Source organism: Oncorhynchus nerka, linkage group LG12, assembly GCF_034236695.1.
Source record: "Oncorhynchus nerka isolate Pitt River linkage group LG12, Oner_Uvic_2.0, whole genome shotgun sequence".
Classification (NCBI taxonomy): domain Eukaryota; kingdom Metazoa; phylum Chordata; class Actinopteri; order Salmoniformes; family Salmonidae; genus Oncorhynchus; species Oncorhynchus nerka.
Window position 1 is genome coordinate 65,291,828 of NC_088407.1, and position 14,806 is coordinate 65,306,633.

The 14,806-nt window shown below is 43.1% G+C and overlaps 1 protein-coding gene across 1 annotated transcript in view; it reads left to right on the plus strand.

Moving 5' to 3' along the window:
* Positions 1-28: 28 nt before the first annotated feature.
* The window catches only part of LOC115138611 (glutamyl aminopeptidase-like), a 25,939-nt gene continuing 11,161 nt past the window's right edge, over positions 29-14,806 (plus strand). The window contains 6 exon segments of the mRNA XM_029675649.2: positions 29-607; positions 610-1,079; positions 7,318-7,459; positions 8,047-8,181; positions 10,324-10,444; positions 10,555-10,709. Of these exon segments, the coding sequence (XP_029531509.2) occupies positions 446-607; positions 610-1,079; positions 7,318-7,459; positions 8,047-8,181; positions 10,324-10,444; positions 10,555-10,709 (1,185 nt within the window). The 5' untranslated portion in view covers positions 29-445.

A 14,806-nucleotide genomic window follows, 5' to 3' on the forward strand; every position in this document is an offset into this window, starting at 1 on the left:
TTAACCCCAACAGGGTATGCATAGCGGTGCACTGAGTTTTCTGTCTAGTGTATAAGTCTTGCCTCCAGTGTGTGGGAGTCCTTCTCTCTGTTGTGTTGTAGACTCCCCCTCCGCAACCCTCCTCTTCACCACTCCGGTTAACCTCTCTCCACCTCCCACAGGCTGCCCTGCGCTCGGTGACAGGCAGACAGAGCTTGGATCAACTCAGACCAATAGTTTTTCCTCTTAGATATGCTTGAACTCTAGGGTCCTCTTATCAAGTTCTCCAAGAAACTGATCTGCAGTCAGTTTTAAATCAGTTTGGCTTTGTGCTCCGCTTCTGCTTGCAACCCACTGGAAATCTGATCTGGAAACAGCTGTTTTCTCCCACGTTATTCCTCCTGTAGGGGATTCAGAGGATATCTGAGACCACAGCGTATGGTCTTGCGCCACCAAGCCGGGCACCATGGTTGAAAGCATGGACTTTGAAAAGGAGGAGAAGCGCTACTCCATCCGCGGAAAGCATGTGGCCCTCATCTGTGCGGTAGTGGTGGTGTCCGCCATTGCTGTTGGGCTGGGGGTGGGCCTCACGCGGCCGGACAGTACCCTGGCTGACCCGGCCCCCACAGAGGAAACCCCAAGCCCACCCCCCCACCAGCTGACAGGGGGCCCTGCAAACCCTCCAACAACACTGACGGGGACTGGAAGAATTTCCGGCTGCCAGACTACGTGAAGCCAGTGCATTATGATCTCCATCTGGAGCCTGACCTGACCACTGACCTCTACACGGGGAGCGTGTCCGTGCACCTGGAGGTGAGCCGACCCACAAGGCACCTGTGGCTCCACATCCGAGAGACGTTCATCAGTGCAGTCCCCAGGCTCGTCCTGAAAACCCCACAGGCTCAGAGGGAGGTCACCGTGGCCATCAAGGGTTGCTTTGAGTTCAAACCACAGGAGTATGTGGTAGTCGAAGCGGCAGAGGAGCTTGTGGCCACCAAGCTCAGTGAGGTGTACGTTCTCAGCCTGGACTTTCAAGGCTGGCTCAATGGATCTCTGGTGGGCTTCTACAGAGTCACCTACACAGAGAACGGAGCCATCAAGTAAGTCATTGGAGGCATGAATGTTTGGTAATAGATTGGGTGTATTTCAGTTTTTGTTTGACTCTGATGTAATATAATTTTTCAAAAATTGAACCATCCACCAGTTAGGGGAAGACCATATTTATGAAGACCGAAATTAATAAATGCATGAGAATGGTTACAATGTAACTAAATCCCTCATGCTCAGTGTTATGTGTGCTGTATATGCTACTTTGTACCCATTTTAATAGATCTATAACCATGACTCCGATGTAAAATGTGGGAGAGGGAAGAAAATCTGCACAACTTCAGACAGATCCTCAGCCAAATGTCTTTAAGGAAAATGTCCTTTTGGGAACAAGTTTACAAGTTGTAATCTGAGTGTTGACAACTGTGTGTGTGTGTGTGTGTGTGTGTGTGTGTGTGTGTGTGTGTGTGTGTGTGTGTGTGTGTGTGTGTGTGTGTGTGTGTGTGTGTGTGTGTGTGTGTACATGCATGCATGTGTATGAGTGCACATCAGCAGCTCACTGGAAAATGCCATTAATGTTAGAGAGAAATATTGTTCACTCTAGTAACTGCTGCTGCTACTACTACTACCACCATGACTACTATTAATTGTAGTATAACGACGTGCAGATTCTGACGGGAATGTACAACAATCCCTCATTGGGGATTTCCATCTTGGCAGATATGCTGCCCAGTATTCCAAGTAAATTGTTGGAACAGGGCAAGAAAAAGCAACTATTTAGAATGGTTAATGCAAAATACCATCTGTAAGTGCTTTATATCACACTACAGACCTACTCCAAACATGGGTGTAATGGGATGAAACCACTGAGGGAAAAATTAACTTATTTTCCCAGGGAGTGCAGTGATTCTTATCAAGGTTTAACCATGTTCACATTAATGCTAAGGTCAGAGTGTATCTGAAAATCCATAATTACCTGTTACAGATTGTCTGTTAAATTGCTGTTATACAAAGTTCAAATGATAGCGTCTATGATGTGTAGTTTTTAGTGTGTCAATAAGAACCTTATAGTCCTTTGGACTATATCTGACATTTTGGTCATAAATCAGTTATTCACAGAGTTGCTCTTTAGGTAGTCCTTTTACATGTGAAAAGAAAGTCCATTTATGATGTGAAAAATCCAATTTGATCTGCAATCCAATCACACAATGCTGAGTTGTCAATCAAAAATAATTGTATGTAAGGTGATACTTATTGAGTCATGAAAGAGGAAGACGTCACAAAACAGTTCTGCGATCTGGAATTTATACTCCCCTCAAAACTATACATAATTGCTGATAGTCCCTAGTCCTTGATTATTCATATCATTGGTTCTGGTCCTCTTTCAATTACTTCAATGTTTTTCCCACCACTTTTTCAGAAGAATGACCATAAAGTAAACTCTTCATAGTAAAAACAAATAAATACAGATGATTAGAGCATGTTTAAAACCTTTAGGAGAAGCATTCCTGTTTTTGTCTTGTTCTATACTAATAAATAAACCTCCTTGGAAGGAGGTGCACCAACTTACCACATTTTATTGATAACTAGCAAGGAGTTTACTGACTGGGTGTCAGAGACCAGAAAAAATATCAGTTTACTCATCCAGATCTAACCTTTAGCAATATTGCTAGTTATCTATCTGATCTAACGTTGAACAGGAATTAATATACACTAAACAAAAATATAAACGCAACATGTAAAATTTTGGTCCCATGTTTCATGAGCTAAAATAGAAGATCTCAAATTTTCCATAAGGCCAAAAAGCTTATTTCTCTCAAATTTTGTGCACACATTTCTTTTAAATCCATGTTGGTGAGCATGTATCATTTGCCAAGATACTCCATCCACCAGAAATGTGTGGCATATCAAGAAGCTGATTAAACAGCATGATCATTACACAGGTGCACCTTGTGTTGGACAATAAAAGGCCACTAATATGTGCAGTTTTTTAACACAACACAAAGCCACAGATGTTTTATTTTGAGGGAGCATGCAATTGGCATGTTGACTGCAGGAATGTCACCAGAGTTGTTGCCAGATAATTCACTGTACATTTCTCTACCATAAGCCACCTCCAACGTCATTTTAGAGAATTTGGCAGTACTTACAACCAGCCTCACATCCACGAGTATGGCTGATGTTAATGTTGTGAACAGAGTGCCCCGTGGTGTCAGTTGGGTTATGGTATGGGCAGGAATAAGCTATGAACACAATTACATTTTTATCGCTGGCAATTTGAATGCACAGAGATACCGTGACCAGATCCTGAGGTCCATTGTCGGGCCATTTATCTGCCGCCATCACCGCATGTGTACGACAGCATATTCCAGTTCCCACCAATATCCAGCAACTTCGCATAGCCATTGAAGAGGAGTGGTACAACAATCCACAGGCCACAATCAACAGCCTGATCAACTCTCTGTGAAGGAGATGTGTTGCACAGTTGAGGCAAATGGTGGTCATACCAAATACTGACTGGCTTTCTGATCCATGCCCCTACCTTTTTTTAAGGTATCTGTGACCAACAGATGCATATCTGTATTCCCAGTCATGTGAAATCCATAGATTATGGCCTAATTAATTTAAATTGACTGATTTCCTTGTGAACTGTAACTCAGTAAAATCTTAGATTGTTCCATGTTTCCTTTATATTTTTGTTCAGTATATTTGATGACGTGATTAGAAAGAAGTAATGATATTCACTTTCATTTAATCATTAAATGTCTGTACTTTTCTATTAAAATTGCAATAATTGTAACATTCTGTGGCAGATAGAACTTTATTGCGGAACCCAGATTGACATTTCAGAGCCATAAGGTTCTATTTGCGATTGCACCCCCCTAAAAACATGTATTTACAAATGTCTTCGGATTTTGATACTCAGCACTGCAGGTATCTTTATGGGTTATGAAGGAAGAATTCACTACAAAACAGTTCTGAGATCTGGGATGTGAAAACTGTGATTGCGCAAATAGAACCTTAGTCCTTAGGTCTCGGAAGTAAAACTTGAAAGGTGGACAAGTGTAGTAAGCTACAGCATTGGCCATGATGTGTCCATTTTCTCTTTGCTTTTTAAATGTGTCCAACTGCTTTTAAATGCTCGTAAAACTAAATGCATTCTCTTCAACCAATTGCTGCCCGCCCGACTAGCATCACTACTCTGGACGGTTCTGACTTAGAATATGTGGACAACTACAAATACCTAGGTGTCTGGTTAGACTGTAAACTCTCCTTCCAGACTCACATTAAGCATCTCCAATCCAAATCTAGAATCGGCTTCCTATTTCGCAACAAAGCATCCTTCACTCATGCTGCCAAACATCCTCACAAAACTGACTATCCTACCGGTCCTTGAGTTCGACAATGTCATTTACAAAATAGCCTCCGACACTCTACTCAGAAAATTGGATGCAGTCTATCACAATGCCATCCATTTAGTCACCAAAGCCCCATATACAGTGGGGCAAAAAAGTATTTAGTCAGCCATCAATTGTGCAAGTTCTTCCACTTAAAAAGATGAGAGGCCTGTAATTTTCATCATAGGTACACTTCAACTATGACAGACAAAATGAGAAAGAAAATCCAGAAAATCACATTGTAGGATTTTTTATGAATTTTTTTGCAAATTATGGTGGAAAATAAGTATTTGGTCAATAACAAAAGTTTATCTCAATACTTTGTTATATACCCTTTGTTGGCAATGACAGAGGTCAAATGTTTTTCCTCCATGCAGATCTCCTCTAGAGCAGTGATGTTTTGGGGCTGTTGCTGGGCAACACGGACTTTCAACTCCCTCCAAAGATTTTCTATGGGGTTGACATCTGGAGACTGGCTAGGCCACTCCAGAACCTTGAAATGCTTCTTACGAAGCCACTCATTCGTTGCCCGGGCGGTGTGTTTGGGATCATTATCATGCTGAAAGACCCAGCCACGTTTCATCTTCAATGCCCTTGCTGATGGAAGGAGGTTTTCACTCAAAATCTCACGATACATGGCCCCATTCATTCTTTCCTTTACACGGATCAGTCGTCCTTGTCCCTTTGCAGAAAAACAGCCCCAAAGCAAGATGTTTCCACCCCCATGCTTCACAGTAGGTATGGTGTTCTTTGGATGCAACTCAGCATTCTTTGTCCTCCAAACACGACGAGTTGAGTTTTTACCAAAAAGTTATATTTTGGTTTCATCTGACCATATGACATTCTCCCAATCTTCTTCTGGATCATCCAAATGCTCTCTAGCGAACTTCAGACGGGCCTGGACATGTACTGGCTTAAGCAGTGGGACACGTCTGGCACTGCAGGATTTGAGTCCCTGGCGACGTAGTGTGTTACTGATGGTAGGCTTTGTTACTTTGGTCCCAGCTCTCTGCAGGTCATTCACTAGGTCCCCCCGTGTGGTTCTGGGATTTTTGCTCACCTTTCTTGTGATCAGTTTGACCCCACGGGGTGAGATCTTGCGTGGAGCCCCAGATCGAGGGAGATTATCAGTGGTCTTGTATGTCTTCCATTTCCTAATAATTGCTCCCACAGTTGATTTCTTCAAACCAAGCTGCTTACCTATTGCAGATTTGGTCTTCCCAGCCTGGTGCAGGTCTACAATTTTATTTCTGGTGTCCTTTGACAGCTCTTTGGTCTTGGCCATAGTGGAGTTTGGAGTGTGACTGTTTGAGGTTGTGGACAGGTGTATTTTATACTGATAACAAGTTCAAACAGGTGCCATTAATACAGGTAACGAGTGGAGGACAGAGTAGCCTCTTAAAGAAGAAGTTACAGGTCTGTGAGAGCCAGAAATCATGCTTGCTTGTAGGTGACCAAATACTTATTTTCCACCATAATTTGCAAATAAATACATTAAAAATCCTACAATGTGATTTTCTGGATTTCTTTTCCTCATTTTGTCTGTCATAGTTGAAGTGTACCTATGATGAAAATTACAGGCCTCTCTCATCTTTTTAAGTGGGAGAACTTGCACAATTGGTGGCTAACTAAATACTGTTTTGCCCCACTGTACTACCCACCACTGCGACCTGTATGCTCTTGTTGGCTCTCGTTACATATTCGTTGCCAAACCCACTGGCTTCAGGTCATCGATAAGTCTTTGCTAGGTAAAGCTCCGCCTTATCTCAGCTCCAAAGCAACACCCACCCGTAGCACGCGCTCCAGCAGATATATTTCACTGGTCATCCCCAAAGCCAACACCTGCTTTGGCTGCCTTTCCTTCCATTTCTCTGCTGTCAATGACTGGAACGAATTGCAAAAATTACTGAAGCTGGAGACTTTTATTTCCCTCACCAACTTTAACCATCAGCTGTCAGAGCAGCTTACTGATCACTGTACCTGTACACAGCCCTGTAAATGGCACATCCAACTACCTCATCCCCATAGTTTTTGTTGCTCTTTTGCACCCCAGTATCTCTACTTACACATCGATCACTCCAGTGTTAATGATAAATTGTAATTATTTCGCCTCTATGGCCTATTTATTGCCTTACCTCCGTAATCTTATTACATTTGTACACATTGTACATAGACCTTTTCTATTGTGCAAATGACTGTACGTTTGTTTATCCCATGTGTAACTGTGTTGTTTTTGTCGCTCTGCTTTGCTTCATTTTGGCCAGGTCGCAGTTGTAAATGAACTTGTTCTCAACTGGCCTACCTGGTTAAATAAAGGTGAAATAAAAAATGTAAAAACATTTCAAATCAAATTTAATGTCACATGCGCGGAATACAATTTCAAACCTTACCGTGAAATGCTTATTACAAGCCCTTAACCAACAATGCAGTTCAGAAAATATTTACTAAAAAGTTTTTAAAAATAAATCTAATATATTTATATATTGGGGCGGCAGCGTAGCCTAGTGGTTAGAGCGTTGGACTAGTAACCGGAAGGTTGCAAGTTCAAACCCCCGAGCTGACAAGGTACAAATCTGTCGTTCTGCCCCTGAACAGGCAGTTAACCCACTGTTCCCAGGCCGTCATTGAAAATAAGAATGTGTTCTTAACTGACTTGCCTGGTTAAATAAAGGTAAAATTAAATATATATATATATCATTTTAAAAAGTAACATAAAATAACAATGAGACTATATACAGGGGGTACTGGTACCGAGTCAATGTGCGGGGGTACATTTAGAATGCCACAATCCAGTAAATACTGCATAGTTCAACATTCATTGAAAACAACATAATAGCTAAATGGGGAGGCTTAGTTGTTCATGGAATCATGCCATGTTTCTTTTTCTCCCAAGAAAAATTGCTGCCACCGACCATGAGCCAACAGACGCCCGCAAATCTTTCCCCTGTTTTGATGAGCCGAACAAAAAGGCCACTTACAATATTTCCATCACCCACGACAAGGACTATGGAGCCCTCGCCAATATGCCAATGGAGGTACAGTCTATGCATAAAAAAATATCAACACAAGTACTACAAATTGCTTCTTATATAACATTCTATATTTAAGCAATAAGGCACGAGGGGGTGTGGTGTATGGCCAATATACCATGGCTAAGGGCTGTTCTTAAGCACGATGCAAAGCGGAGTGCATGTATATAGCCCTTAGCCGTGGTATATTTGCCATATATCACAAACCCCCGAGGTGCCTTATTGCTATTATAAACTGGTTACCAACGTAATTAGAGCACTAAAAAGAAAGGCTTTTTCATACCCGTGGTATATGGTCTGATATACCACGGCTGTCAGCCAATCAGCATTCAGGGCTCGAGCCACCCAATTTATAAAAATGCATAAATGTATCCACAACTTATTGAATGTATCACAAAACGGGTGGCATATAGTGTTACCGGTTAGTTTTCTTGAAACTGTAATGGGAGTCACACAGAGAGAGAGGAGAGTGAGTGTCATGAATGCAAGAGCAGGAGCCATCAATCTTCTGCTCCGGGGCTTTGGTACTGAGAACACAACTATAAGATGCTGTCTGACATCTTCATTAAACCACAGAACCTCTTACTTTCCAGGGCACCCCAGAAACGCTTCCTGGCAATAAGATCAAAACGTTCTTTCAGAGGTCCGTTCCAATGAGTACCTATTTGGTATGTTTTGCTGTGCACCAGTTCACGTTTGTGGAAAGGAACTCGTCCCGAGGAATTCCTGTAAGTACTTGCTATTTTTCTCAGCAGTCATTGGTCCTTCCATACCTTAAACTAAGAAAAGACTGACTGTATAACATGTTGTAAATCATATTGTATAGTCTACAGTTGAGAGTAAATGTTGTAACAATTTAAGCCTGTGAAGTTCAATGTTTTAAATGGTGGAAAAGCTACACTACATATTCACAAAAGTATGTGGACACCCCTTCAAAATAGTTGATTTGGCTATTTCAGCCACACCCATTGCTGACAGGTGTATAAAATCGAGCACACAGCCATGCAATCTCAATGGACAAACATTGGCAGTAGAATGGCCTTACTGAAGAGCTCAGTGACTTTCAACATGGCACCTTCATAGGATGCCACCTTCCCAACAAATCAGTTCATCAAATTTCTGGCCTGCTAGAGCTGCCCCGGTCAACTGTAAGTGCTGTTATTGTGAAGTGGAAACATCTGGGAGCAATAACAGCTCAGCCGCGAAGTGGTAGGCTACACAAGCTCACAGAACTGGACCGCAAAGTGCATCTGGATGCAACGTCAGCACATGAACTGTTCGTCAGGAGCTTCATGAAAAGATTCCATAGCCGAGCAGCCGCACACAAGCCATAGATCACCAGGCGCAATGCCAAGCATCAGCTGGAGTGTAAAGTAAAGTGTAAAGCTCTCCGCCATTGGACTCTGCAGCAGTGGAAACGCGCTCTCTTGAGTGATGAATCACACAGTCCGACAGACAAATCTGGGTTTGGCAGATGCCAAGAGAATGCTACCTGCCCCAATGCATAGTGCCAACTGTAAAGTTTGGTGGTTGAGGAATAATGAGTTTATTTTATTTTTACAGGGACAGTGCACTTTAATCAACGTTTCAGTAAAAGTGCCTGTTTTAGCAAGCCGGCTAATTTTCAACCGCAGTCCCTGGGCAGGTTATTAAAAACAATTACAATATAGACAATAGCAACATAGGACAAGCAAGACATAGCATACAGACATAGAACAAAAAGCAGCAAGACAAAATTCATAAAAACAACAGTGTTTCCACACCTCACAAGTTAGACAACAGACATGGAAAGCGGCAACACACAGCTAGGGACCATGTTCACAAATCTGACCTTTAGCCATGTCTTCAAGCATTTTGTGAAAGTGTGATATGTGGTGCAGTTATGTGTGTCTGACGGCAGTGTATTCCAGACATGGGAAGCTCTCACAGAGAAAACGGATTTACTAAAGGTGCTTTTCCTTAAGGGAACTATACAGTCACCTCTCATGGCAGACCTTGTGGATCTGCTGCCATATGTTTGGGTTTGGCCTGGGCTAGGCCCCTTGGGGGATGGGCTTTTCCTGTTTCAGCATGACAATGCCCCTGTGCACAAAACGAGGTCCATATAGAAAGGGTTTGTCGAGATCGGTGTGGAAGAACTTGACTGACCTGCACAGAGCCCTGACCTCAACACCATCGAACACCTTTGGGATGAATTGGAATGCTGACTGCGAGCCAGGCCTAATGGCCCAACATCAGTGCCTTACCTCACTTATGCTCTTGTGGCTGAATGGAAGTCCCCGCAGCAATGTTTTTTTATTTAACCTTTGTTTAACTAGGCAAGTCCATTAAGAACAAATTCCCCGGCCAAACCCAGACGACGGCGCTAATTGTGCACCACCCTATGGGACTCCCAATCACGGCCGGATGTGATACAGCCTGGATTCCAACCAGGGACTGTAGTGACGTCTCTTGCACTGCGCGACTCGGGAGCCCAATGTTTCAACATCTATTGGAAAGCCTTCTCAGAAGAGTGGAGGCTGTTATAGCAGCAATGGGGGGGACCAACTCCATATTAATGCATATGATTTCGAATGAGATGATCGACAAGCAGGTGTCGACAAGGTGTCCACATACTTTTGTTCATGTAGTGTAAGTACAATGTTTTAAATGGTGTAGTTTATCTATCTTTGGTCTCTGATCTGCGTCACAGCTGTTAGTCTTTTGTGTTGAGTTTTCAGCCGTTAGTGACATTTTACAATGCAAATGTTTGTTACTGGACAATATAAAGAATTCTACTGTCTTGATTAAATGTAAACACACACACACACTTACACATTCTGTAGTGTATACACACTTAACAACTCTGCTTTCAAATCCTTTTATTCCAGTTGCGAATCTATGCACAGCCTGCACAAATCAGGACTGCGGAGTATGCAGCGGACACGACAAAGGTTATTTTTGACTACTTTGAGGAATATTTCAACATGAATTACTCCATCCCAAAGCTAGGTAATTTGCGATCTCCTCTGTCTGTAAACTGTTGTGACCACTGGATAAAATTAATGAATAATGCGTTATACACACACATGTTTGCATAAAATGTTTTTCTCTTCTACCAGATAAGATTGCCATCCCTGACTTTGGCACGGGGGCCATGGAGAACTGGGGTCTGATCACCTACAGGGAGGCCAACCTCCTCTATGATGAGAACCAGTCCTCGTCGTACAACAAACAACGTGTGGCCAGTGTCATCGCTCATGAGCTTGTCCACCAGGTGAGAGACTCATGTCCCCAACACTACCACAACAGAAACACTACCACAACAGAAACACTATCACTAAAGAACGCTCCAGAGTTCTTCATTTTTCATGTTACAGTGGAAAACTACTGGAACACATCTTATAGTGGAAATTCAAGTCAGATCTAATATTTATAATCATAGAGGGACCCAAAGCTCAATCACCCAAGATTTTTTTTACGGTATTGTGTCACCATGATGAAGCCTAAATGAGGATGTAAAGTCATGAGGCAACCATTAGCGGCAGAACTCAATGTTTAGAAAAGAGAACCACCATATCTTTGTTCCAATCAATAGCTTGGAAAGGTTTTACACTGACCCTGAATTTGGTCATGAAAATACTAGTGTTCTATTGAAGTACGTCCGCCCTCCAGTTATCCATCAAACCTTTTATGATAGGCAACACAATAAGACCTTTTTCCAAGATATCATCTCTTTATTGTTCGGCAATAAGACGGTGATGGTGCTGTCCATAAAGTTTTATGAATTGTCCAAAGTTAAAGGACTGAGGGGCAAGTGAGAGCTGGCTTCTGTTTCCTTGTTTCCATAGTCTGTTAACAGGAAGGTGAATATCAGCATAGTTGCAACCAAACCAGAGTTAGAACCCAACCTGGTCTCAGAGCATTTCATGCTATTCTGTAGGTAAATCGGAGACACTCCAGCTAGTATGTGGTATGGTTACATACCAAACTTCAAGGCCTAGCAACCCAAAGTTTGCGAGTTCAAAAGTTATCACAGACAACTTCAGCATTATAGCTAATTAGCAACTTTTAAACTACTTACTACTTTTTAGCTACTTTGCAACTACTTAGCATGTTATGTTCCCCTAACCTTAACCATTTAACCATTTAACCTAACTCCTAACCCTAATCCCTAGCCTAGCTAACATTAGCGAGCTAGCTAGAATTCATGACATATCATACATTTTGCAATTCATAACATGTTTAATGTTTTGCAAATTCGTATCAAATGTTATTGGTCACATACACATGGTTAGCAGATGTTAATGTGAGTGTAGCGAAATGCTTGTGCTTCTAGTTCTGCCAAACCCAGTACAGTAATATCTAACAATTCCCCAACAACCAGCTAATACACACAAATCTAAAGGGATGGAAAAATATATGGATGAGCGATGGCCAAGCGGCATAGGCAAGGTGCAATAGATAGTATAAGGTACAGTATATACATATGAGATGAGTAATGTAAGATATGTTAACATCATTAAAGTGACTAGTGATTCATTTATTAAAGTGGCCAGTGATCTGAGTCTCTATGTAGGCAGCAGCCTCTCTGAGTTAGTGATTACTGTTTACCTATCTGATGGCCTTGAGATAGAAGCTGTTTTTCAGTCTCTCGGCCCCAGCATTGATGCACCTGTACTGACCTCGCCTTCTGGATGGTAGCGGGGTAAACAGGCAGTGGCTCGGGTGGTTGTTGTCCTTGAATATCGTTTTGGCCTTCCTGTGACATCGGGGCTGTAGGTGGCTTGGAGGGCAGGTGGTTTGCCCCCGGTGATGCGTTGTGCAGACCACACCACCCTCTGGATAGCCTTGCGGTGGAGGGCGGTGCAGTTGCTGTACCAAGCGATGATGCAGTCCGACAGGATGCTCTTGATTGTGCATCTGTAAAAGTTTGTCAGGGTTTTAGGTGACAAGCCAAATTTCTTCAGCCTCCTGAGGTCGAAGAGGCGCTGTTGCACCTTCTTCACCACACTGTCTGTGTGAGTGGACTATTTCAGTTTGTCTGTGATGTGTACGCTGAGGAACTTGAAGCTTTCCACTGCTGTCCCTTCGATGTGGATGGGGGGTTGCTCCCTCTGCTGTTTCCTGAAGTCCACGATCATCTCCTTTGTTTTGTTGATGTTGAGTGAGAGGTTGTTTTTCTGACACCACACTCTGAGTGCCCTCACCTCCTTGCTGTAGGCTGTCTCGTCATTGTTGGTAATCAAGCCCACTACTGTTGTGTCATCTGCAAACTTGATGATTGAGTTGAAGTCTTGCTTGGCCATGCAGTCATGGGTAAACAGGGCGTACAGGAGGGGGCTGAGCATGCATCGTTGTGGGGCCCCAGTGTTGAGGATCAACGAAGTGGAGATGTTGCTTCCTACATTCACCACCTGGGGGCGGCCCATCAGAAAGTCCAGGACCCAATTGCACAGGGCGGGGTTGAGACCCAGGGCCTCCAGCTTAATGATGAGCTTGGAGGGTACTATGGTGTTAAATGTTGAGCTGTAGACAATGAACAACATTCTTACATTGGTATTCGTCTTGTCCTGATGGGATTGCATCGTCTGTGGACCTGTTGGGGCGGTATGCAAACTGAAGTGGGTCTAGGGTGAGGTGGAGGTGATATGATCCTTGACTAGTCTCTCAAAGCACTTCATGATGACAGAAGTGAGTGCTATGGGGCAGTAGTCATTTAGTTATCTTTGCCTGAAACATGTGAGGAATGTAGACTGGGATAGGGAGCGATTGAATATGTCTGTAAACACACCAGCCAGCTGGTCTGCGCATGCTCTGAGGACGTGGCTAGGGATAGGCCAGCAACCTTGCAAGGGTTAACATTTTTAAATGTCTTACTCACGTCGGCCACGACGAAGGAGGGGGGGGGGCGCAGTCCTTGTTAGCGGGCCTCGATGATGGCACTGTATTATCCTCAAAGCGGGCAACGGTGTTTAGTTTGTCTGGAAGCGAGACATCGATGTCCGTGATGTGGCAGGTTTTCCTTTTGTAGTCTGATTTCCTGTAGACCCTGCCACATACGTCTAATTTCTTATTGCGACTCCACTTTGTCCCTATACCGACATTTTGTTTGTTTGATTGCCTTGCGGAGGGAATAACTACACTGTTTATATTCGTTCATATTCCCACTCCTCTTTCCATGGTCAAATGCGATGGTCAGAATTCAGAATTGCGTGAATGCCGCCATCTATCCACAGTTTCTGGTTAGGGTAGGTTTTAATAGTCAGTGGGTACAACATCTCCAATGCACTTCCTAATAAACTCACTCACCGAGTCAGCGTATAGATCGATGTTCTTCTCTGAGGCTGCCCAGAACATTTCCCAGTTCACATGATCAAAACTATCTTGAATCGTGGATTCCGATTGGTGAGACCAGCGTTGAATGGTTCTAGTCACGGGTACATCCTGTTTGAGTTTCTGCCTATAAAACGGATTACCCGAAGGGAGGGAGAGGGAGGTCCTTGTATGCATCATGGAAGTTAGAGTAGCAGTGATTGTATTGCTCGCGTGAGTGCTGCAATCAATATTTAGGTAGCCTTGTTCTCAAATTTGCTTTGCTACAATAAATGCAGCCTCAGGATATATGGTTTCCAGTTTACAAATAGAGTCCAGTAAAGTTCCTTGAGGGCCGTTGTGAAGTCTGCTTGATGGGGTATTTATACACAGTTGTGACGATAACTGACAAGAATTCTCTTGGGAGATCATATGGCCGTAAGGAATTCTAGGTTGGGTGAGCAGAAGGACTTGATTTCCTGTATGTTGTTATGATTACACCATGAGTCGTTAATCATGAAGCATACACCCCCGCCATTCTTCCCAGATAGGTGTTTATCGCTGTCAGCGTGATGCATGAAGAAGCCTAGTGGCTGAACCGACTCCGACAACGTATCCCAAGAGAGCCATGTTTCCGTATAACAGAGAATGTTACAATCTCTGATTTCTCTCTTGAAGGCAACCCTAGCTCTGATTTCATCTACCTTGTTGTTAAGAGACTGGACATTGGTGAGTAGTATACTTTGAAGCATTGTGCGGTATGCACGCCTACGGAGCCTGACCAGGAGGCCGCTCAGTCTGCCTCTTCTGCGGCAACATCTTTTTGGGTCGGCTTCTGGGATTAGATCCACTGTCTGTCATGGGTGGTGGTCCGAACAAAGGATCCGCTTCGGGAAAGTCGTATTCCTGGTCATAATGTTGGTAAGTTGACGTCACCCTTGTATACAATAGTTCTTCATGTTTGTAAGTAATAATTCTTAAGATTTTCTGGGCTAAAAATGCAAGAAATAATACATTTAAAAAAAAATAGTACATAGTTTCCTAAGGACTCGAAGCGAG